The 24119-nt window shown below is 58.8% G+C and overlaps 9 protein-coding genes across 9 annotated transcripts; 3 read left to right on the top strand and 6 right to left on the bottom strand.

The window, feature by feature from the left end:
- Positions 1-2441: 2441 nt before the first annotated feature.
- Positions 2442-3994, bottom strand: BKCO1_540001 (tetratricopeptide-like helical; the record flags this gene model as incomplete). The annotated part of the gene is made up of 5 exons (XM_020277213.1): positions 2442-2510; positions 2699-3005; positions 3101-3194; positions 3259-3298; positions 3410-3994. 5 exons carry the CDS (start codon positions 3992-3994, stop codon positions 2442-2444), a joined length of 1095 nt encoding a protein of 364 aa, XP_020127150.1.
- Positions 3995-4806: 812 nt separating this feature from the next.
- BKCO1_540002 (ccch zinc finger protein) lies at positions 4807-6469 on the bottom strand (the record flags this gene model as incomplete). The annotated part of the gene is made up of 5 exons (XM_020277224.1): positions 4807-5378; positions 5473-5525; positions 5575-5686; positions 5744-6364; positions 6424-6469. 5 exons carry the CDS (start codon positions 6467-6469, stop codon positions 4807-4809), a joined length of 1404 nt encoding a protein of 467 aa, XP_020127152.1.
- Positions 6470-6932: 463 nt separating this feature from the next.
- BKCO1_540003 (ribosome biogenesis protein) lies at positions 6933-8698 on the bottom strand (the record flags this gene model as incomplete). The annotated part of the gene is made up of 3 exons (XM_020277235.1): positions 6933-7073; positions 7132-8017; positions 8067-8698. 3 exons carry the CDS (start codon positions 8696-8698, stop codon positions 6933-6935), a joined length of 1659 nt encoding a protein of 552 aa, XP_020127151.1.
- A 201-nt stretch (positions 8699-8899) lies between these two features.
- BKCO1_540004 (f-type h+-transporting atpase subunit b) lies at positions 8900-9828 on the top strand (the record flags this gene model as incomplete). Its single annotated transcript, XM_020277246.1, has 4 exons — positions 8900-8930; positions 8993-9438; positions 9530-9752; positions 9806-9828. The coding sequence occupies 4 exons, from the start codon at positions 8900-8902 to the stop codon at positions 9826-9828; spliced, it is 723 nt and encodes a 240-aa protein (XP_020127154.1).
- Positions 9829-10121: 293 nt separating this feature from the next.
- Positions 10122-11604, bottom strand: BKCO1_540005 (alpha beta-hydrolase; the record flags this gene model as incomplete). Its single annotated transcript, XM_020277257.1, has 2 exons — positions 10122-10998; positions 11072-11604. 2 exons carry the CDS (start codon positions 11602-11604, stop codon positions 10122-10124), a joined length of 1410 nt encoding a protein of 469 aa, XP_020127153.1.
- Positions 11605-12557: 953 nt separating this feature from the next.
- Positions 12558-14279, bottom strand: BKCO1_540006 (uncharacterized protein; the record flags this gene model as incomplete). The annotated part of the gene is made up of 1 exon (XM_020277268.1): positions 12558-14279. The coding sequence occupies one exon, from the start codon at positions 14277-14279 to the stop codon at positions 12558-12560; it is 1722 nt and encodes a 573-aa protein (XP_020127156.1).
- Positions 14280-15151: 872 nt separating this feature from the next.
- BKCO1_540007 (vacuolar protein sorting protein) lies at positions 15152-19649 on the top strand (the record flags this gene model as incomplete). The annotated part of the gene is made up of 3 exons (XM_020277279.1): positions 15152-15607; positions 15657-18988; positions 19043-19649. The coding sequence occupies 3 exons, from the start codon at positions 15152-15154 to the stop codon at positions 19647-19649; spliced, it is 4395 nt and encodes a 1464-aa protein (XP_020127155.1).
- A 1190-nt stretch (positions 19650-20839) lies between these two features.
- On the top strand, positions 20840-21910 carry BKCO1_540008 (uncharacterized protein; the record flags this gene model as incomplete). The annotated part of the gene is made up of 1 exon (XM_020277290.1): positions 20840-21910. One exon carries the CDS (start codon positions 20840-20842, stop codon positions 21908-21910), a length of 1071 nt encoding a protein of 356 aa, XP_020127149.1.
- Positions 21911-22350: 440 nt separating this feature from the next.
- On the bottom strand, positions 22351-23747 carry BKCO1_540009 (mitochondrial phosphate carrier protein 2; the record flags this gene model as incomplete). The annotated part of the gene is made up of 4 exons (XM_020277297.1): positions 22351-22424; positions 22517-22887; positions 22957-23210; positions 23268-23747. The coding sequence occupies 4 exons, from the start codon at positions 23745-23747 to the stop codon at positions 22351-22353; spliced, it is 1179 nt and encodes a 392-aa protein (XP_020127148.1).
- Between the last annotated feature and the right edge of the window lie 372 nt (positions 23748-24119).

Consider the following 24119-nt stretch of genomic DNA (forward strand, 5'->3'; position numbering starts at 1 on the left):
CCCCCAATTCCTATACCCATCCTCCCAATTCCCTTCTTCCCAGCCAGTAGAATGCCAACAAAGAGAGGAAAACATAGATGAGCAACAAGATGAGCAACAAAGCAGAAACGACTGAGTAAAACCTAAACAATGACGACACACACAAGGCTAATGGGGTAGTAGCAGAGAGAAAAGACAAAGAAAAAAAAACACAAGCAAACAGATGCCAACAACATCTCCCTCGCCAACCTACCTGCTTTCTTGCCCATCATGTCTGCCGGCCGGCCGGGCGCCCGTAGGTGTCGCCACTTCCCGGCCGCCTCGCTCGTCATGTCCCCGTCGCGGGATGGATCGAAAGGAAGGAAAGAAGGAAGGGATGAAGGGCGAGATGGAAAGAAGACCGCGCGGACAAGCGAGAGAAGCACCGTTGGCATCTCATTGCCCGTCCCCCGCCTTCCGCTTCATTCAGCCGTCCGGTCAGTCCATCTGGGCAAACCATAAAAGGTTGGTGGAGCGCCAATAGCACTGGGACAAGCCAAACGAGCAAAGAACAATGCCGGAAACGATGCCGGAAAGAAAAAAAGACCACCAACGCCACCTCTTGCTTCTCTCCCCCCTCCGCATGCCAACGGAGCTTATGGCCCAGCCACGCCCAGCTGCCGTCCTGCGTGTGTGTGCGTAAGAGCTGCGCCTCACGCATCTCACACTCCCCCCCATCTGGGATTTCTCTCGCACCACCCCCAGCCACTACTCCTCGGCTGCGGCAGAGCAAGCCATTGTCATCATCATTATCATGTCTTGGGGTTGTACTTGTCTTTCCAGATCCTGTGAACCGGCAAAAGTCAAAAATGTCAGCAGATCCGTAATCCCACAACACATGGTAGCAGTAAGAAGATTGAGACAAAAAAAAAAAGAACGGGGGACCAGGTCCCCCGCCCGCCTGCGCTCTCCCCCTCTCCTCACTCGTGCCGAACTATTAGCACAGCCATCCACGTCTATATCTCGTCTAGTTTTCCAGCACATCACCGTCCAAGGCGTGCACGAAACCAGATCGAGGAACATGGTGCAGACGGGATGGAGTGAGAAAAACCAGGGCTGCATAAGCAATACATTGCTCGCTCCCGGAAAGGATGGGAGAGGAGACAGATCGGCCAGGGGAGGGCAAAAGCGGCGAGCGGGTTGGATGGATAAGCAGAAAACAAGGGTAACGAAACGAGAGGAGAGAGAGAGATTCAACAGAAACCGAAAGGGAAAAGGGAAAACAACACAGAGGCAGGGGATATTTTCTCAATCTCTTGCGGTTCCGCGCGTTGCTCCGGTTGCTTGCTCCTGCCTCTGTGCCGTGCGCGGGCACCTGCCGTCTGGTACCAGTGCTTTCTCTCTCGTTCCCGGCGGTTCCCCGCTGCTGGCGCCCCATCTGGGATCGGAATCGCGAGAGCGTACGCAAGATGGCCCGCCAGACCAGCACCACCGGCGGCGCACCCGGTCGGCAGGCTCGACGAACCTGCCCGTCATCGCGCGATCCAGGCTGGTGGTGTGGGTGGTGTGGTGTGCACGCGTGTTTGGCCGGGGACAAGCGAACGGGCAGCGGAGCGCGCACCACTGCTGCACTGCCACGTGTATGCGCGGCAGAGGCAGGAGCGGCGAGCCAAGCGGCGGGCCAGGCAGGCTCTGAGGTGACTGCAGGGTAGGGCGCATGCGGCCGGCTTGGACGCTGTAGCTGGTGCATGGCTTGGGAGGGGTCGGTGCAGACTGGCACGCTGGGCAGGTGGGTGGGGGCCGAGGCGTGCCTCTTCTCCTGCGGCGGCGCTAAGCGAGCGAGGCCGCGAGGGCGCGAGGGCGCGAGGGCGCGAGCGAAAGAGCCGTGGCAGTCGGAGCAGAGGCTGATGACTTGTTGGTGCCGCCCGTCGGAGCTGTGTACGCGACTCCCGCGACTCCCGCCCACAGCCAATGCTTGCCAGCACCCCCCCGGCCCTTGACACGCGCTAGCCCGCTCTGCGCCGCGGCAACGCTGCCGGCCGGCTGTGCCCGTGACGAAGCCACAGCTGGCTCCACGCCTGTGTGCTGTTGAGAGAGAGTCCTGCCGCTCGCTGCCGCCCGCTGCCATCGCCATCACCGCCGCCCTCGCCGCCGCCTCGCCAGCCGCCTCGCCAGCCGCGGCACGAACGCGGCCAGGGTCCGCAAGGTGGATTCCGATGACGCAGTGCGATCATTTGCGGGCTGGCGTGGAACCCGCTTCCCGCAAAGCCGCCATCTCCGCCATCTGCCGGTAACGTGACGTGACGGCCGAGCATCGAGTGACGAGCCTGTCCTCTCCTACCTACCTCCTGCGCATGACAGGGCAGGCATCGGGGCAGAGCCATCGGACCAGAGCGCCATCGGGGCAGAGACATTGGGGCAGAGACATCGGGGATATGAAACCAAACGGGCGCGTGTGCTGGGTGAAAAACGAGAGAGCATGCTTACCAGGTGTTGCCAATCGTCTTGTTTCCCTTCTCCTCCGCCAATCGAAGGAACTGTGCGGCTTTGAACTGCAATGCGTGTGAACCAGATTAGCCCCTGCCTGTCGCTGCCCAACAAGTGAGGCTGTCGGAGAGATGTGCCGGCGCATGATGCACATGGAAGATGTGGCTTGCGCAGGACATGTTTCTTTTCTTTTTCTTCTCCCCTTCCTCTTTGCCCGCCTGATTGCCCAAACTCGGCCTTGCGGGTGACTCACCTTGTCCTTCTTGCCGCCAAACCCTTCGAGATAGCACCACGCCGCCTCGTTCATTGCGTCAGTGTCGCCCAGGTTGGCCGCCGTCTCGTAGTATTGCCTGGCTGCCGGCGCATCCTTCTTGACGCCCCAGCCGTGCCGGAAGCTATTGGCAAGCTCGAACATGGCCAAAACGAGCTCACCCTTGGCCGCACCGCCCTTCTTCATGCCCGCCTGCAACGCTAGAGCCTCTATCTCCGCGCTGTTCGATGCCGCATGCGAGAGATACGTGACTGCCAACTCAGGATTTGGCGGACAGCCCCAGCCGTGTCTGCCTCGCATGAATCACCATCAGCACGCCGCCCGCACATGTCACAGCCGCCGCATCATGGGAGGGAGGGGAGGGGAGGCTGAGGTGTGACTGACCTCAGGGCGAGCCCGTATAGCACCTGGCTCAGCGCATTGTTGGTCCCATTCGGATCTGCCAGCCGCCCAAAAATCTCCGTCGACCGCTCCAGATCTGTCGTCGTGGCCCCCAAAGGTCAGCTTCTGGGTTGGTCCCTGTATGACGGCATGAGACTCACCGCCAGCCTCGTGGAGCCTGATGGCTTCCTGTATGTTTGCCTGCGCGCGCGCGCGGAGCGAACCCCGCCAGCCTCAGCATTCATGTCTCACAAATAGCGCTCCTGCAGCAGCAGCAGCAACGTGTGGTGTAGAGAGAGAGAGACAACATACGTCTTTCCCCGGGTCGATGCCGGCCGGGCTTGGGCTCCTGCGCGGCGCCTCCAGCCCCCCGTCTCCCAGGTTGCCCGACTTGCTGATCAAGGTGCCCTTCGCCAGTATGGTCGCCCTCTTTTCCCACTGCGCCTCGTCGTCGGCACTGCGCGCGACGCTCTCGTCGACGGCAGGCAGGTCCGATGGCAGGCTGACCAGGCTCGAGGCGGAGCGCGAGCGGCCGCCGAGGTGCAGTCGCTCCGACAGGCGCTTGTTCTCGCCGCCGCGGGGCGAGGAGCCGGCGCTGGACAAGGTGCGGAATATGCTCCTGCGCGTCTCGGGGGTCGACCTGGCGCCGGGCGAGACGTCGTTGGGGGAGAGGAAGGCGCCGTGGTGGCCGGTGGGCGTCTTGGGCGGCGGCTGCTCGCCGGGGAAGCTCGGCGGGGCGATGACCTCTTGGGTGCTCGTGGTTGTGCGCATGAAGGTGAACTCAGGGGGCGGCGCGCGCGCTGCTGCATCGTCGGCGCTGGCGCGGGGCGGCAGCGGCTGGGCGGCGGCCTCGTCCCCGATTCTGTCCTTCTTCTTCAGCAGGTCCTTGAGCGTCATGGTGTTGCTGTTGCGGGCGGCGCTCGGAGGAGGCGCGGGGGATTCTAGTTTGAAACGGGCGGGCGGAGGAGCGGGCTTGCGGACGTGGGACCCGCGTGCTCATGCGACGCGGCGATTGAGCGTGAGAGTCTGGAAAGGAGCGGCCGAGGCATGGAGCTGGGCGTTGGGCTTAATGTACAGGCGCGCAGGGAGCTGTGGTCAGCGGGAGGGGCTCAGCCGCGTGCGGGAGGTGGTGCCTACTGAATCGCGAGCCCCAGTCTGTCCGGCTTGGCTAATTAAATGCGCCAGGCACAAAGCGCTCGCTGATCGTCCGGACGCCGCCACGAGCGCCTCCCCCGCGACCGCCGTGGTATACGGAGCTGCGAATGTCGCGGGAGATCGACCTTCCCCGCATGCGAAGCCAAGTAGGGATCGGCCGGGCGGCGCTGCTGTGCGGAGATCAAGTTGCCCTTCTGGACCCGGATGGCTCTCGCGTAGTGCGATTCAGTTAAGCTCAGGTGGCATAGACTCCATTGCGGATGCGGCTTGACACCGCCCGCGCCGCATGATTGGCGTGGGGAAGGCTAATCTTCTCAAGACCGTTTTCATTTCTTCTCGTCCCGAGCTACTATACAGCAAACGCCCGCGCTCCGTCAACGGGGTATCAACCAATCACTCCGGGCAATGATGCGCAGCGGCTCTCACTGAGCACGCCGCCGCCAGAAGGGGGGCTCCACCGAACGGGGAATCGATGGCCCTGGAAATAGCACTACAATGGGGTGGGAATCTCTCCTCTTTCTCCGTGCCGGTGTAAAACGACTTACTCTTGCACATCAGAAGCCCACAAAATCCTGCTGCTGCGACAGCTCCTGGCCGTTGTCGTCCGAGCCGTGCATGACCACGTCTTCCTCAATCTCATCATCCGAATCGACGTCGTCGCTGTCGATCTCGTCGTACTCATCGTCACTTGACAAATCTGGCGACCCCATCTCGGCATCGGCACTGGCCGTTTGCGCCGCCGCCGCCTTGCGGATCTGGCCAGCCCGGTCGACGTGAGGAAGCCGGCACTTGGGGTTGCGGCAGACTGCGTGGTTAGCATAATCAGGACACTCAAACACATGGCGCTCGGCGCAGTCAGATCCCTTCTCGCAGTAGCCGACCGTCCCGAAAGCACGGCACACAGACGCACTCGGGTTAACTCTGATGTGCGCGTAATGGCAAGCGTCGTTCGTGCAGTTGCCGCGCATGAAATGCACGCATGCAGGGACGCGATTGGGGCTGGGGTCGTGCGACAGGTCGCAACCGTCGCCAAGCGCGCAGTTGCCTCTCAGCAAATAGTCCTTGCAGATGGCAACCTTGTGCGGGTCATGCAGATAGCGACACAGCGGCCCCTTGGCGCACGTTCCTGTTCTTCGCGTTAGTGTGGCTTCTGGGTATACGAACCGGACCGCGAGGCACGCCCTCGCTTTTATCCTTTGAGTGGGAGGGAAAGGGCCAACCGGTGGTAGTGAACCTTGGGCAAGGCTCGTTGATCTTCTTGACAGGCTTGTTCCTGCGGCCCCGTTAGTCTGCTGGCGGGTGCAACCCTTATCCCGACGTACTGCTTGTTCTTGATGAGGCCAGAACGGTAGAGATTGCCGTTCTTGCTTCTCAAGAACGTAACACCACCAATCTTGGCCTGTTTCGGCGTTGTGCGTGCGGTGCTGGGATCGTCTGTCGCATTTTTAGAACGTCCATTTACCGGCTGAGCGGCCATGTCCGCCGACGTACTAGAGATCCTAACGAGCTTGCTGCCGCCATCGGTGACGCGGAAGCGGATGTTGTCGACTTCGATTTCGTATTTCTGCGGGGTCGTGGCAGCTTGGTCTCCAATCGAGGCTTGTCCGGGCTCCAGCGTCATCTGGAAGTGTTTGCTGAGCCTGGCCTTTTCCTTCAGGTTGCGTTGCTGGCGGCGCTGCTCGGTGCTCTGCTCTATATCTTTGGCCCGTTGCTGAGCCACCTGATCGTAGATAGCGGGGTTGATCAGCTGCATATGCCTATCACGCTTGACGACCCATCCAGATGCCTCATTGGTGTGCGGCGAAGGGGCGCCGTCCGCAGTGGATGCGTTCGTCGGGGAAGTGATATCGGCAGACGAAGCGTTACTGGCTCGGTTGTTGTTCAGGACCAGAGTGCGATTGAACACCTTGCCACCACGGCCACGCGGAGCGCCGTATGGGGTGCCACGGTAGGGCGCCCAACCGCCACGTCCGCGACCGCGACCTTGTCCAGCATCAGCCATGGTCTTCTCACGGTGGCGAGTCGTCCGCTTCGCGGGTTTACCGTAGTAGGCAGGGGGGTGGTGGTCTTCGGTCTGCTGCTGCTGCTGCTGCTTGTGGATGTTGATCCTTCCTGCGGCGGGCACGTCTGTCAGGGCGAGCGGCGACGGTGTTTGGCAGTCTGCGGCTTACCAGCCAGAGCGGCGATCTTTGCTTGTAATTCGCTGTCTTCGGACATGTTGAGCGTTCCGACCGTGAGTACGGAAGCAAGGGCAAGTGGAGGCGAACAGCGAAGGGTGGATGAGCTATGCGCGCAGTGTCGTGGGTGGCTGTGCGACAAGAGGAAGGACGAGAGCGCGTCGCGGACTTGAGGCGCGCACGAAGTGAAGTCAACGTCGCACGTGATTGTCTCAGCCCTACGACATGACTCGCAGCCCAACGTCCCGAAGCTTTTCCTCTTTAAGCTTCTGCCTCATTCATGCAGCGGGCATCGAGCCGGCCTGAGCTCGCTCGTGATTTTGATTCCCATTGACCCCTTTGTATATCGATTTAAATGCCAGATATTGAGATCTTCATTGCATTTCAGCAGTCGGGCCTCATCAAACAACATTCACGGGGGACATTATTTGGTTGAGATTCAGGAGTGAACATTGGCAAGCGAACAGCGGAAATCTTCATATTGTCTTGCCCCCGAGGCCGATTCAGCAAGTCTCCAAAACTTTGGTCATGAGCCCGCCCAGAGGTCCCAAGTCAGAGCCTTCTGCTGTGAAGATTCTCTTCGGGATCTCATACTCCACAACTGGTGCCTTCTTTATCTCCTTGCCAAACTCTGCTTCAATCAACTATGAACTTGTTAGTGTCTTCCGTACACTTAGTAGTGGCATGTGACGTGTGACTTACCCCATTGTACGAGTGGTCCAGAAAATCCTCCAGGTTGTATGACCGTTTGGTGAACTGCTCAGAGATAATCTTGGCAAGGGTGGCGACGTTGGGATGATAGTGGAACTGCAATGTCTCGAGTTCCCAGAGACTGCTCTCAATCGCGTCGGTCTCCATCGGATCGCTTTCCTCCATTCTGAACGGATCCTCCATACCCTCCTCTTCAAGCTTTCTCCGCGCTTCGGGATCTCTTGTTACTCTGTGGATCATGAATGTACATGCAGGGTGCTTCATCAGCATGTTGTACACCCAAGGTACGACAACAACGATGCCCGCTGGTGGTGCATGAAGCGCCAGCCGCGAGAGTCGCTTGATAAAGCTGGCCACCAGCGCTGCCGGCAGGTGAGTGGACGACATGAACTCGTCCAAGAGACGGAAAAATCTTGATCTGTGCTTCGAGTGCAGAATGCCCTCATCCAGTAGGGAGTAAAGTTTGGTGAAGAACGACGGGTAATCCAGGTTCTTCTCCCTCATCAGATAGAAGACGCCGGAAAGGGCGAGCAGCGAGGTACCGCCGCCTACGTTATACGAGTCAGTGAGAAAGTCCATGAGCATCTCGACCTTGGAGAACCACGGTGTGACTTTATAAGTCATGATGTTCAAAACAGTCTTCCTTTGCTCCTTGTCCAGGCCGGCGCGGAATACAGCAAGCCAGGCATCTTGGCCTTGTCGCCTGTGCGCAGACAGCGAATAGAGCGGGTGCTTGTGGTGGTCGGGCTCCGGGCCATAGAAATCCTCAAGCTCATCCTTGGATTCCGGTACACCTTCCAGGGTAGAAAGGATCGACAAGCTGCTGGCAACAACCTGTTCTTGCTCCGCCGGCGTAGATGAGTTTTTCAGGCACGATCTACCTAAGTCAGCAACATACTTCAGAAGACGATGTGGAGGCAGCCTACGCAATCGCAATCAGGGCATAAAACCTGACATCATCATGCTCCTCAATGAACTTCTCCACAAACTCCTCGCGCGCATGCTCGGCAGCAGGTGAAGCGACCAAAGTATACACCAATTGGTAGAACACGCCGTTTCTCCATGCATCTTCTCCGGACCCCTTCTGCGCTGACGTCTCCTCCTTGACCAAACGCATGGCTAGAGTAAGGGCAGTGCTCTGCAAAACGGGCTCACCACCCTTCAACAGCTGCAGAAGCACCTCCACATATTCCTTGTATCTCTCTTTCAACCACTGAATGATCATGACCTCCGAATCCGGCAGGCCCTTGCTTTTCTTCATGCTCCCAGCGACCAGCAGCCGGCAGAAAACGCGGCAAAGCGCGATGATGGCCAGCGTTGCCGACTCCTCCGCACCGCCATCCTTCGCCAGCTTGATCAGCTCGACAACATTGTTGTAGTGGCGTCGCGACTCGGTGATTTGGCTCTCTAGTAGCAGGATTCGAGCTTGTTCGTCGTCGCCGTCCGTGGCTGCGGATTTGGAGGAAGATTTTGATTTGGAGCGTTTCTCGGCGGCGCCTTTTTCGGCGATTCGCTTTCTCTTGTGACCGGCGACTATTTCGGGAGCCATCATGGGCATTTCGAGGGGCACAAGGTGTGTGGGTGGGCGCAGGCTGTCGCGTTGGTTGCGCATCGAAAAAGTTAGGAAGGCACACCTGGGGCGGCGCTCGGACGCTTGCCGACGCCGATGCCAAGCCCGTCCTCAGGTCTTTGCAACTCAACTTCCGAGCTCCTCACCAACGTCAAGCCGTCGAATACCTCTCCGCTCTCATCCGCAACAATGGCTTCGCGTCTCGCAAGAAGCGCCGTCGGTAGGGCCCAGCCCAGCTCGAGCGCAACCGGAGCGATTGGCGCACCAACTGACCGCGTACAGGCGCCGCCCGCCTCCGCCCAACCGTCCCCGTCCGCGCCGTTCCCGCGGTCTTCGCCCAGGCCCGCGCCGCGTCCAATGTGCCGACCGAGGAGCCCAAGAAGAAGGCGCAGTCCATCATCGACTCGCTGCCCGGCAACAGCCTCGTCTCCAAGGCCGCCATCCTCTCCACCGGCGCTGGTCTGTCCGCCGCCGCCATCAGCAACGAGCTCTATGTCATCAACGAGGAGTCCATCGTCATGCTGTCCCTCCTGACCGTCTTCTTCGCCGTCGGCAAGTACGGTGGCCCCATGTACAGACAGTGGGCCGAGGGCCAGAACGACAAGATCAAGAACATCTTGAACTCGGCGCGCCAGGAGCACACCCAGGCCGTCCAGAAGCGCATTGAGAGCGTCAAGGACCTGAGTGGCGTCATCGATACCACCAAGGCGCTCTTCGAGGTTTCGAAGGTATGATCCCAAATGCAGTCGCGCCGTTTGGCGCGTTGCGCCTTCTTTCTGGGATATCCGCTGGGCCGAAGAAGCCTGACAGTGGCTGTAGGAAACCGCCAAGCTCGAGGCCCAGGCCTACGAGCTCGAGCAGAAGACCGCCCTCGCTCACGAGGCCAAGGTCGCCCTGGACTCCTGGGTCCGTTACGAGGGCCAGGTCAAGGCTAGGCAGCAGAAGGAGCTCACCGAGGCCGTCATTGCCAAGATCGAGAAGGAACTCGAGAACCCCAAGACGCTCAAGCAGATCCTGGACCAGAGCGTCGCTGACGTTGAGAGTGAGTTGTCGCACAACGAGGCAACCGCCCGCATTTGTGCTAACGACGTGCAGGGATCGTTGCCCAGAAGGCTTAGAAAAAGAAACCATCCCTCGAATGGTCATCTAACAATTCTCCGCCTATTATATAGATCCTCGTGCAATACTAGTCATCGAGCTGCGAGATATCCATCGTGACTATTTCAAATTTTCTATCTAACAATCCGATCGTCTACTGAAAGGTGACCCCGACTGATCAACGCCGTGCTGATGAGCAAAACCCAGAATTCATAGAAGCGCGCCATCTTTCTTTCCCTAACCTTCAACGTCCAGCGCTGTAGCAGAGGATACCAAACGCCAGGCGGAACTCCGGTTGCCGATAATGCATCATCTACTCTCTTGGGCATTGCCCATTCCGATACTGCCAGAGACGACTGAAGTCCTTGACCTTCGGGTGCTTTGGCATATGCCGCGAACTACTTGCCAACGAATGGGTCGAAACGACAGGAAGAACGGGACTATTGAAATCGTTAACAAAGGCTTTGTCCGAACCGCCTGAATCGGAGTCTGAGTCGGAGCCACTCAGGAGATCGCACAAGCTATCCTCCAGCCCCTCCCTGTCAACGTCGTAATCGTCATGGTCAAGATCAACCTCGCTGTCCATGAAGTCGTTCTTGTCGAGCACTCGGTTATCCGAACCCAGCGGGAACATGTAGTTCAAGTAGTGCTGGTTGAGCAGGTGGCCTGTGCCCTTGCGCTGGAACAGACGGCCCATGAAGCGGTTGGGTTCATGAATGAAATGCAGGACGCCCCATCTGGCCACCATGTCCTCGTCGTTGACATAGTGCTCGATGTAGCGGATGGCCTTCTTCCGCCTGCGGCCCTCGCCGTCCCCGTCGGGGCGGTGGCGGGACGAAGACTTGGCAGGGTTGTTGAAGTGATTGGCGGCGTTGCCAAAGGTGTAGACCTCGAGCTTCTGCAAGATGTCCTCTGGCAGCTCGGCGAGCAGCCAGTCGATCATCAGGCTGCCCTGGATGGCGCCCTGGCTGTGCAGGAGGAGCACGACCTTCTTGCGGTTGCGGTCCATGAGGGCGTCCTTGACGAGCCGGTAGGCGTCGCGGATGTCCTGGGTCGAGTAGTTGAGGTTGCGCTCGATCATGCACTGCACCAGGTCGAAGATCAGGCCGTTGGTCTTGTTGTGTATGCCTGTCATGGGGCGCCCGAATATCCTGGCCAGCCTGTCCAGGTTCGCTTGCAGCCAGTACTTCCTGGAGAGTTTGTTAGCAAACGTGTGACGTTGTTGTGGGTTGGAAAAAAAGCAAGGCTGGGGCAATGACTTACCCGACTGCGACTCCGTTGATGAAGATCCAGCACTCGTCTGGGTGCTCGTGCTCGGGGACGATGTCGCGGCGCGAGTGGACCTCGTGCTTGTTGCCGTTGACGAGCATCCATATGGGCACGCAGAGGGCGATGGCGGCGGCGGCGTAGACGAGGAACCAGGCCAGCGGCAGGACGAGGCAGAAGGGCAGGGAGAGGATGAATAGAACTTGGTAGACGATGAGGGTGATTTGCCAGCTGAGCTGGATGCCGTTGCCCAGGTCCGGGTAGATCTCGTCGCCGGGGCGCTTGCCCCAGGGGAAGAAGATGGCGGGCAGCAGGTAGGAGACGCGGAAGAACAGCTTGAGGTCGCTCCAGATGAGCTCGGTTGGGTTTGAGGTGTAGGGCAGGGGGCCAGGGCCTGAGCCGTGAGGGCTGCCGATTTGCGATGGCAGAAGCTTGACCGTCTCGGCGCGCAGCATCTTCAGCTTCGGGGCGAGGCCGTTGGTCTTTGGCGGCGGCGAAGGGCAGCGGCCCTCGTCGCGGGTCCAGAGCATTGTGTTGTTTTGGGGGGCAGAGGGCCGAGGGAAGGACGAGAGAGGAGGCGGCGGAAATAGGAGGCTGGTTCGTGTTCTCGGTGTTGCAGTTTGATAGACGATAAGACGTGTATTGGGCCTGAGCTGGCTGTGTCGCCGCTGCTGCGTGCAAGACAGGCAAGGCAAGCACGCGCGCGCAGGCCGGGGTTTATAGTGCGCAGCGCGTGCTCGACGAGCTCGTCTCTGCGTTGCACACGATTCACAGCCTCAGGCGGACGCAGCATCAGCCCTAACTAGGCAGCTTGTGATTACTGGCGTCAGCAGGGACTGGCTTGCAGCGGTGATCTTCGGCGGCCGTGTCCTAGTGGGGCCCTAGCCACCCGCCTCCACAGGCTCCATCTGTCCTCTTTCGGCCGCCGGTGGTGGCTTTGGCGCATGACTCCTCCCCTCACGGCTGCCCCCAGGCTGCCCCCAGGCTGTGAGCGCCTGTGACCGTGTTCGTCGAGGCCGGGGCTGCGGGCGATGGGCCCAAAAATGCACCAGCGCTTGGGCCTTTGCTTTGCAGGCGGGCCCTTGTCGCCGCCGTCGCTTCTGCTCATCTCCCGCTCAGCTAGCCCCTCTCGGCCTGCATTGCTCCGTCTGCCTGGAATCTGGAATCTGCACATGTAAACCGCGGCGACGATGCGGCTGAGAGGAAGGTTGCATATTTAGATCTATACCTTGCGAGGAGGCTTACACCGCGCTGACTGTGCGTGAGACGCTGGCTGGTGTAACCGTGGCGGGCGTATTGCATATTGCCACTGCGTCTGCCTGGCATTGTCCAGCGCGCTGAATGAATCGTGCATGCATTCCACATCCATGGAGCTTCAGCATCCGTGAAGAATGCTCCAAATCTGACCGCAAGAAGAATTTCTAATGTTAGCAAAAACAAAAATCCATTGCCAGCCAGTCACACGCGCCGCTGCATGTCCAATCTACAGTCTAGGCTTTGTGCTGGGCTCGAACATCTCCTCCATCAGAGCCTTCCACACCAAGACGCTTTCTTCATCTATGGCGTTGCCGTCATACGATACGCTGAATTTCAGGCCCTCATCTGAACCCCAGCACCCGCACAGGAACTCGAAGTCTCGGGCACGCACACCCGTCCGGTCAAAGCTGTAGAGATCCGCGGCAAGCCCGTTTTTGCGAACCGTGTCTTCGCCAAGGCTATATTTGCCCCGAGCTAGGAAGTTCTTTATGGATCCAATCGAACTGACTCCACATGTTGCCGGCCTCCACTTGAAGTTGGCTGGATACGCCCCTTGAGGATTGACCCCAGTCTTCAGATGCTCTGGCCTCATTGCGTCGGCCCTTTCGACTGCCAGAAGGTAGCTTGACGCAATAATCCGGGCCGGATCGGTGGGATCGAAGCTACCCTTCATCTTCTCGCCCCGAATCCGCTTCTGGTACTGACCCAACTGCCTGTGCGCCTGACGCACCAGGAGCCTGAACCTTCCCTCCGCAGGCAGGTCTGACGGTAGGAACGGCAACCATATGCCGTCGCTAAAGGTGAGCATGACCGAATCCGCGGGGCCCGTGTAGCCAAAGAACGGGCGGGGGTTGATTGGGAAAGAGCCGACGTAGGGCAGTCGTTCCGACAATAGCGTGTGCGGGTCTCTTGCTTCCTCGATCTCCATCATGGCCATGGCCACGAGAGCGAAGCAGGCGGCACCAACGCTGGCACCAACTGATTTCGAAAGCCGCTCGATACGGGACGTGGCTTCCCTTGAGAGCTCTGCTTTGACGTTGAAGCTGTTCATGGGCGGCTTGCGGTCTTCCGAGTAATCCAAGACCTCAGGGTACTTTGGAGCCAATGACATGGCCTGCTCTCGCCGGTCGCTCCGCCTCAGTGGATTGACGAAACCTGCTGGCGGTGGTCTACGGACGTGTCGGAGGATTCGCATAACCGCCCAGAACCACCTTTTGCGTGCCGGGCTTCCCTGGACCAAGGGATAGAGATCCTCCTGTGCTCTTGGGAGACGGCCCCGGAGCCGATCCGGAGACCGTTCGGCCTCGAGTCCTCTGCGGAGGTCTTGTTCTGGCGTGTTCAGAAGCTCGAGGAAATGCGGCTCCCAGTTGTAAAGCACAGCGACGCCATCGCATATCTCATGGGCGCATATCAGCGTGAAGGTTAGCTGGAAGGTGTGCTTCGAGATGGAGACGATTGGATGGACGAAGAGCCGCGACAAGGTCTTGTCTGAGTCCACGACTCGAGCCGTGTTATTGATGTGTTTGAACCAATCGTCCATATTTACTGTGCTGTAGTAGTCTTCAAGGAACGTAACGGATTCCAGGGCGTTTTCCACCACTTCGGCATCAGTTGTGGGCAGATGGAGATTGAAGTGCCTGCGGTCGGTCACTGGGTCGCGATCGACAGTGGACATGAGGAGAACATGGTGAAGGCGGAGGTTGGCCCAGGCGAGGAGGATTCTTTCGCGCAATTGCTCGGGGGTCAGACTGGTTCGGATTTCGAAGGACATAGCGGTGCTGACGTCGGCCCTGCCGCCGAAGAAGGCTCCATCGTTGTCAAAAGACGTCTCGATAAGTCCGAGAGGCCGCTGGAAGACGTCTCTGCCGCGGTGTTGAGCTCGACGCCATGCATGATAGTCATTGGCATAGCGGCCAAGCCAGTGGTCATGACGGCTCTCTTGCTCCATAATCGGAAAGAAGTACCCAAATGCGGTATCTGCAAAGGAACTTGGAGCCAACCACGAACACTAGTAGTGCACTAGGACAGATGGGCTTGTCTGGGAAGGGGTGGTTTCAGCTGTGCGGATCATCAATGCTGGGACTGCTCGCCCGCGGTTACTGACTGTTTCAATGCTCTGCTGCAACGACTGCCGTGGCGCTAAGCGGCCAATGTCTGCGCCCAACAGCGTGAGTTATGGCAAAATGCAGAGCAGAAAAAATTCTTTTAATCGGGATGCGATGCAGTGCGATGGCGGGTGGAAAGGATGCTCGCTGGCTGCGCTGAAAGCACGGCGGACGCGCCAGAACAGGTGGGGCTTCAAGAGGCGAGGCGGTCGAAGGGAAAAGGTGTGCACAATGCGAAGCGGGACTGAGACGACAGTAATGGAGTTGTCGGGGCCGGCGAACGCGCCCTACGACACGCCCGCGGCAGCCGGGTTATGGGTGGCGGTCCCCGCCGAGCGCTGTCACTGGACCCCTGCATGCCGGCTTGCTGGCTTGCCGACGCGTCGCTGGTGCCGTTGGACAGGCGGCGCCGCGGGTGGAGGCAGCATTGGGCAGGCGGTTGGTTTGCAGCGCGAAGGCCGGAGAGCAGCGGGCAGGAAGCGGGTGGGATTGCGCGGACAAGGACGACGTGACGAGGCTGGTGGACCTGCAACCGGAGCCGTCGCACGCGTGGCCCGAGCGCGCGATACGTAACCGGCCTGAGGCTGACCTCGAAGCCGCGCTAGGCAGCCGGTGGCAGCAAGCTCACAGCTCCAGGCGCATCCTTCTTCCAGACAACACCTGTCGATCCGTCCTCCGCCCTCCGCCCACTACGCCCTCACATCCCCATGCCATCATGATACTGAAGAACGCCGTGTGGCTCAGCGCCCTGCTGGCTATCGGCGCCCAAGCCAAGGCCGACGAGCCAACCATCAAGAAGCACAAGTTCGAGACGCCGCCAACTGGCCTCTTCTTCTTCGACGACACCGAGACCGCCCTGACCATCGAGTATGGCAACAGCAAGGTGTGGCGCACCACCAACGCCGGCCTGGACTGGGAGTATCTCGACCGCCCGCTCGGCGAGCGCCAGGTCGTCGGCATCCTCCACCATCCCTACAACAACAAGGTTGCCGTGGCATTAGGCAAGGAGAAGAAGCACTGGTACACCAAGGACCAGGGCGAGACATGGCGCACCTTCGAGACCGATGCCGCCGCCGGCCAATCCCCCATCAGCTGGCACACCGACGACCCTGAACGCGTCCTCTTCCACGGCGCTGAGCGCTGCGATCTTTTTGGAGGCTGCGTCGGAAAGGTGCGCCTCCGCCCCCGCCGCTTTGCGCCCTGAGCTAACGCCTGTCTAGACCTGGTACACCACGAATGGCTTCGAGCATTTCCAGCCGCTCATCGATTCGCGCAAGATTTGCATGTGGGCACGCAACACCGACGTCTTCACCACCACCGTCGACAAGTACGACCAGAACCGCATCCTTTGCGTCACCGAGGGCAAGTTCTCGAAGCAGCGCAAGGACTACCGCCTTATCATCACCGACGATTTTGGGGAGACGGTGGTCGAGCCACCCTTGTCCGAGGGTCGCACTGTCGCCGGCATTGCCCACTTGGCCTCGGCCAAGGGCTACATTGTCGCCGCCGCGAAGGCCGAGGGCACCGATGAGATGGCTCTCTACGTGACCGACGACACCCGTACCTGGCACAGAGCCGAGTTCGGCCAAGACCACAAGCTCCAAGAGGATGCCTACACCATTCTGGAGTCCACCAACTACAGCATTCAAGTAGACGTCATGTCGTCCTCGTGGACCGACATGGGCAACATGTTCACTAGCAACTCCAACGGAACCTACTTTACCCGGAACATCGCCCACACCAACCGCGATGGCTCGGGTTACGTTGACTTTGAGAAGCTCACCAACATCCAAGGCATCATTCTCGTCAACACCGTGAAGAACTGGGAGGCGGTTGAGAAGAATCCACTGTTTGAGTCCAAGAAGCTCCACTCCAAGATCAGCTTCGATGACGGGCGGACATTCCACGACTTGCACACGGAGAAGGACCACATCCTTCAAGTGCATTCCTACACGGAGCAGCACAACAGTGGCAAAGTCTTTTCCAGTCCGGCGCCAGGCCTGGTGATGGCGATTGGAAATACTGGCGACGTCCTCAGGCCCTACAAGGAAGGCGACCTCTGGACTTCGGACGACGCTGGCATGACCTGGCACAGAGCTCTTGAAGGGCCCTACAAGTACGAATTTGGAGACAAGGGCTCTTTACTCGTTGCCATAAAGGATGGAGAACCAACCGACACGGTTCAATATTCTCTGAACCATGGCAAGGATTGGAAATCGACCAAACTCCCAGACAAGGTCACTGCATACGAGCTCACCACTATTCCTGATTCTACTGGCATCAAGTTCGTCCTGATAGCGAGCAAAGGCGAGGAAGAGTGGTCCATCTATACCCTTGATTTCGCTGGACTTCACGAGCGCAAGTGCAAGGATGACGATTTCGAGATTTGGCACGCCCGTAAGACTGAAGATGGCAAGCCCGGCTGCATCATGGGCCGCAAGCAATCATTCCGCAGACGCAAGCCGGACGCAGATTGCTTCATCCTGGACGAATTTGTCGATCCTGAGCCAAAGTGGGAGACGTGCAAGTGTACTAAGGAGGATTACGAATGCGATTTCAACTTCATCCGCAAGGACGGGGAATGTGTTCCGGCCGGCCCAATCCCTGTGCCCAGCGGACAGTGCAAAGAAGGGGATAAGCATTTCGAGGGCAGTTCGGGTTGGCGCCTGATTCCTGGCAACAAGTGTGAGAAGGATGGAGGTGTCGTCCTTGACAAACCCAAGGAGCGCGACTGCAAGGATTCTCAGAAGTCACCAGCGAGCGGAAAGGTTGAGCATACTTTCAACCGTTTCAAGAATGCTCGCGACTTCCGGGAGTACTACTACCTGGAAAGAACCGAGTCCACGAACCGTGAAGATACCGACGAGACTATTGTCATGCTTGATGATGACCGCACCGCTTGGATAACACACGACCACGGCAAGACTTGGAAACAGGCCGTGGATGATGAAGTCATCACCATTTACCCTCACCAGTACTTCAACGACATCGTCTACTTCTTGACCGGGGGTAAAAAGGTCTACTACTCCAAGGACCGCGGCCTGCCCAACAGCATCCACTCCTTCGACGCTCCGGATCCACCGACCAGAGAGAGGATATCAACTCTCGGCTTCCACCCACACGAGAAGGACTGGATCCTTTGGACCGGTCGACAAGACTGCGAAAGTTCCAGCAGCGATTGCCATTCCGTAGCTTACAAGTCGACTAAGGGCGGAATTGAAGGAAGCTGGGAGCCGCTTCTCCGCTTCGTCCAAAAGTGCCAGTTCGTTTGGAGGGAAGAGCGCGAAGACAGTGAGCAGCTCGTCTACTGCGAGCAGTTTGCTAGTGAAGATACCTCCAAGCCTCTCCAGCTTCTGTCTAGCACCGACTGGTTCGAGACCAAGAAGGTGCACTACGAGGACGTTGCCAACTTCGCCACCATGGCAGAGTTCATCATTGTCGCAAAGAAGACGGATGATCACAAATGGCTCAAGGTGGACGTCAGCATTGATGGCAAGACCTTCGCCGATGCCAAGTTCCCGCACAAGTTCAACCTGGAACATCGCCAGGCTTACACAGTTCTGGACAGTTCTACACACGCGGTTTTCCTGCACGTCACCATGAACAACGAAAGAGATCAGGAGTATGGCTCCATCCTCAAGAGCAACAGCAACGGGACGGAATATGTCCTCAGCATCGCCAAGGTCAATCGCAACGAGGCTGGCTATGTCGATTTCGAGAAGATGCAGGGCCTAGAAGGTGCGGCATTGATCAACATCGTCGCCAACGCCGATGAAGTCGACCAAGGCGCCTCAAAGAAGCTGAAGTCTATGATCACCCATAACGATGGAGCGGAATGGGCTCTGATCCCCCCTCCTGAGAAGGATTCAGACGGCGCCAAGTATCCTTGTTCTGGTGGCCTCGACAAGTGTTCCCTGCACATTCATGGTTACACCGAGCGCAAGGATCCTCGGGACACTTTCTCCTCCCCGTCTGCCGTCGGGCTTATGATGGGCGTTGGTAACGTTGGAGAATATCTGGGTCGCTACAAAGACGGGAACACGTTCGTCACGAGAGATGGCGGTATCACCTGGCATGAGGCCATGAAGGGAACCTTCATGTGGGAATACGGCGACCAGGGTTCCATCATTGTCATTGTCAAGGAGTCAGAACCTGTTGACACGGTCTACTACTCTCTTGACGAGGGCATCAAGTGGGAACAGTACAAGTTCAGTCCTGACAAGCCAATCATCGTCGACTCGATTTCGACCGTTCCCAGCGACACATCGAAGAGCTTCCTCCTCTGGGGTCGCTCGGACGGTCTCGTCACAATCAACTTGGACTTTTCCGGACTGTTTGACCGCACATGCGATCTCGATGAAAGCAACCCTGAGGCTGGCGATTATGACCTGTGGGAACCAAAGCATCCAATGCAGCAAGAGAACTGCCTATTCGGCCACATTGCCCAATATCACCGCAAGAAGATTGGCGCCGAATGCTGGAATGGACACGATATTCAGCAACTGCACAACATCAAGAAAAACTGCACTTGCACCAGGACCGACTTCGAATGGTAAGTCGTTTTGACCCTCTTGCCTTGGAAGCAAAGCTAACGTGAATGTTACAGTGACTACAACTTTGAGCGTGATGAAAATGACGGCAGATGCATACTTGTCCAGGGCCTTGATCCGGTCGAAAACGATGCTGTCTGCAAGAACCCCAACGTCATTGAGTACAACTACGTTACAGGCTACCGCCGAATCCCCCTGACGACATGTGAGGGCGGTAAGGAGCTCGATCTTACCGCTGGCACCCGGCCATGCCCAAACAAGGAAGAGGAGTACAACAAGAAACACGGCACTTCGGTCATGGCCATCTTCTTCGCCGTCATCGTGCCATTTGCAGCGGCGGGCGCCATCGGCTGGTACGTGTGGCGCAACTGGGACGGCAAATTCGGCCAGATCCGCCTGGGCGACAGCCACCCCACGTTCGACAGCGACAGCCGCTGGGTTACATATCCGGTCGCCGCGGTTTCTGGTGTCGTCGCCGTGCTGTCGGCCATCCCTCTCCTGGCGGGCTCCCTGTGGCGCAGCGCGTCGAGCCGACTCGGCGGCGGCGGTGGATACTCTGGCCAGACGTTCACGACTCGTGGCTCGTTCGCACGGGGTAACTACGCAGTGGTGGATCCGGACGAGGGAGAGCTGCTGGGTGAAGACAGCGACGAGGAAGTGTGATGGCTGGTTTTCCTACCTATTTTTTCTTCCTCTCGTGTCTGTCTGTACTAGCGACAATAGATGTTTCGTGGAGTGATGGGAAAGGGGGAACAAATCGACCTTTGGGACGAGGGGAAATTCGCAAGGATGGAGGAGGGAATTTGTGTGTGTGTGTGAGTGAGCGCCAACCCCCCTATATTCCTTTCTCTTGTACCATGTCTCGAATAAGGTTATGCAACAAAGTCCTTCTTGGTTGCGATTGCGTGCACAGCGGGTCAGGCGGAGTGTGACTTTTTCCATAGATCTGATTTAGGCTGAGAGACTGAAGCGTTCATATCATTTACTCAAGGTTGATGATTGGAATGCGTTGGTGTGAGATTGGGCCATTTGAGTAGTATGTAAAGAGAGTAGCCGGGTATGGGTGCTTTGTATGTACATGCATGAACTAGACTTGACAGTTCTTTATGAGTTGCTCCACACCACAACGGGACCTTGTGATGGCGCCAGATGGCGCCGGTGGCGAGACTACGTCAGACTAGCCGACAAGAACCGGCTGTCAACATACCGAAGCGGGGATTCACTGTGATGACGGCGCAGAGCAGTCCCGCCAGAAACACTGATATGGCATTTTGTTGCCGGATTTTGACAGCGGATATATTACCACAAACGGTAATAGATATTCGCGGGTGAGATACCGCAAAAGAAACCATGCACCGGCTGCCGACTGAACCGCGAGCAACGGCGAGCAAATCCAGACGTCAACCGCGTTCCGTGTCCACTTGTGCTTACCTGTATGCTGGAAAGGTAGGCCATACCGGCGCATCGAGTGGGAGTAAGCCCCCACCTTGCTGACAAAACGAACCATATATACCACCGTGATTGGATTACTCCTCCACAGTCAACCTCGACGGTTGTCGTGCGCTCACGCGAGCATACGTCGCCAAGGTAATGATGGGACGTCCCACGACGACGACCCCGCCCGCTCAGAGACCGGTCCACGGTCTGCATTACAAATCGGACAAAAAACTTCATCGATCACGACGAGGTAGTAGGTAGTATAAAGAGTTTCATTCGCAAGGTCTTTGACCGACCCTTTTCTTCTCATCAACATCATCATCACTATCATCATCATCACAACAACCCATCCATCCATCCATCACAACCACAGTCCCACCAGCCACCAACCACCACCACCCCCATATCACGCCAAAATGTCCCACGACGACAAAATCGCCATCTTCCCCGCCTCTGGCGGCATCAGCGGGGGCACGTACCGACACCTCGCCGACCTCATCGACGCGCGGCGGCTCATCCTCGTGTCGCGGCACCCGGAGAAGATCGACCCCAAATACGCGGCGGGGGGCGCCGCGGTGCGGCGCGGCGACTACGAGCGGGCGGAGGCGCTCGAGGGCGCGTTCGCGGGCGCGCGGGTCCTCAGCCTGGTGTCGCACGCCAGCGTCTCGCACCGGCGCCGGTTCGGCCTGCACAAGGCGGCCATCGACGCGGCGGTGCGCGCGGGCGTGACGCACGTCTTTTACTCGTCGCTGGGCTTCGCGGGGGCGCGCGACCGGCCGGACCACACCGTCGCGCACGTCATGAAGGCCCATCTCGACACGGAGCGCTACCTCGCGTCGCTGGCTGCCGAAAGCGACGGCAAGTTCACCTACACCATAGTGCGCCAGGGCCTCTACACCGAGTCCTTCCCGCTGTACCTCGCCTTCCTCGACGTGGCGCGGCCGCCGGCGCAGCTCCCCGCCGAGGTGCGCATCCCGCACCCGGGCACGGGGCCGGGCATCGCGTGGGTGAAGCGCGACGAGCTGGGCGAGGCGACGGCGCGGCTGATAGCCCGGTACACGTCTCCCTCTTCCTCCTCCCCTGAACACGATGAGCCGGCCGAGCGGCAGCGGCAGCGGTACCGCAACGCGACGCTCCTCCTCTCCGGGCCGCGCGAGATCTCGCTCGGCGAGAGCGCCGCCATCATCGGGAGGGTGGCGGGGCGGTCCGGCGGCGACATCGAGGTCCGAGAGGTCTCCGTCGACGAATGGGCGGCGCAGGACTGCGTCAGGGGCGTGTCGCCGTACCTGACGGTGGCCGACGGCATGGACCGGGCGTGGGCGACGTCGTGGGCGACGTCGTGGGACGCGCTGCGGGAGGGCGAGGGCGCCGCCGTCACGGGCCATCTGCGCGAGTTGCTCGGTCGGGAGCCCGAGGCGTTTGAGACGACGGTTGCGGCCATGGTGCGGGCCGCCAGGCAGAAGGAGGAGGGGGAGGTGGTGGCATGAGGGGGGGTTAGATGGGTAAGTAAGTAGGCAGGCGTTGTAGGTAGCCTTTCCAATCGGATGTACTGGGTTTTGTCCTCTGATTGGAAGCGCGAATAAAAAGAAATCCCGAAGACAGAAACAACATGACTCTTCACGTTCAGAACATGGCTTCAATCTGGTTACGTTGGGAAAAGTCAAGAGTGAAGTGTTTACCGTACCCATCAAGCAACAGGAATAAAATACAGCGAAAAAGGTAGATATGCACCCTACCCACACCCATTAGTAGAAAATCAGAAACAAAGGAAATCGACTCTGCCTCTCTTGCCAGCAAGGAACGACGACGGCCGTCACCCTCAGGAAGTCCTTCAACTAAAGCGAGGGAATGAGTAACTGAAGCTCTCGTTGCCTGTAAGTGATCTCCCAGAGGGAGAGGGAGAGAGATGACGTTCAGTTTGAAGAATCTACGCCTTCTGCTTCTCCTGTTGCGGCGACGGGCCACCCGTAGTCGGGAAGCCCATGTAGATCTTGAAGTAGTCTGCACAGGAAACACACATGTTAGCAGAGAGCACACACGCCCCTTGTTGCACCTACGGCGGTTTGCCTCGAAAAACAAACTGGAATACTCACCGTAAATCATCCACTGCAGACCCGTGAGGGTGCCAATCATGACGATCCTGACGGGCAAACCGTTCCACAGCCCGCCGAAGCCGATCTTGGCGTAGATGCGCTTCATGGCGGCGCCAAAGGCCTCGCCGGGCGCGCGCTCGGCGTTCAGCTTCGACACCATGACATCGGCCGGGTGCGAGACGATGGCGCACAGGATGCCTGCGAGGTAGCCGCCGGAAAACGAGACGGCCGTCTGCGCCGCCTTGCCGTAGTCGTCCTTCCCGCCAGGCAGGTAGTTGTAGATGGCCTCGACGATGGTCTCGAAGGAAGCAAACTTCATCATCGTGTACGGAATCTGGCGACCCCAGAGAGGGTAAAGACCCTTGAAGAGGCTGAATTACAAAGCGTTAGCTGTAAGCCACGGGAACTGAGGTGTGGCAAGTAAAATAAGTGGTACTGACCCTGAGGTTCCTTCCTTCGCCGTGACTTTGGAAATGCCATCAAAAGTGCCCTTGGCGAAGGGCGGGATGGTGGTTTGGATGCGGACCTTGACGGCCTCAAAGGGGCAGAGGGCGATGTCGGCAATGAACTCGGCGGAGGCACTGGCGGTCAGGTAGAGCACAGTCTTGTACTTGTGGGCGTTCTCCGGACCAGCCAGGTCGGAGTAGAACTTCTTGAAGTACTCGTATCCGCCGTATTTGAATGCACCTTGGGCCTATCTCAATCAACCCTCAACGCTCGCACAAACCGGGCGAGATACGGCACAACTTACCGAGTACCCAAAGAACGTCGGGCTCCAGCCGGTAAAGATGCCGCGGAAGCCCTCGGCGCGCGCAATCTTGCCCCAGGCCTCGAAGTTGCCCTTGTACAGCTTGGAGTTGACCTGACGGCGGCACTTGACCAGGTCGAGCGGGGTGACGGCCGTGTGGGTGAGGCCGCACGCCAGCATGCCGCCGAAGGTGCACGCGGCATAGTACTTGGCCGAGTACAGCTCGATCTTGTTGCCGGCCGCCGCCTGCGCCTTGCCGCTCGCCTTTTCAAACTCGTGCACCGCCGCGTTGCTCAGCTTGGCCGCCTTGTCCTTGGCGTCGTCGACGGCGCTCCAGGCACCGTACAGCTCCTGGCGCGCAGGCGGGTACCTGGACGACGATGACGTGCGATTGGCCGTGTCAGCAGCGTCAGAGGTCGGGGCGGAGGGGAAGGCGCTGCACAGGGCGGCCGGGGAGGGGAACAATTGCGAGGTGAGCGGCATGGTTGCTGGAGCTGTCTGTTGCATCAGCTCCGGACGGTGCGGGGAAGGGTGCGGGGCAGAGCAGTGTGCGTGAGGACTCCCAGCTCTGAGCAGCGGGCAAATACCTGGTCCGGATCAATTGATGGGAGCGCAATGGATGCTTACGAAGGGTTTCGTGTGACTCAGCTGCTGTGGTTGGAGAGGTGCGGAGGAGCAGCCGCTTCCTCGTCGCGCGCCCGCTGCTTTAACCCCGCCTATTTCCGCCATAACCCCGGCGAAGGATTGTGGAGGATCTGTTAGATAAGTGACACAGCATGGGGGCCAGAGAAAGAAAAAAAAAGGCGCAGTGGAGCCTACACTTGCTGAGCATCGGCACTTGGAGCAAGCACGAGA

This window comes from Diplodia corticola, assembly GCF_001883845.1.
Source record: "Diplodia corticola strain CBS 112549 chromosome Unknown scaffold54, whole genome shotgun sequence".
In the NCBI taxonomy this organism is placed as follows: domain Eukaryota; kingdom Fungi; phylum Ascomycota; class Dothideomycetes; order Botryosphaeriales; family Botryosphaeriaceae; genus Diplodia; species Diplodia corticola.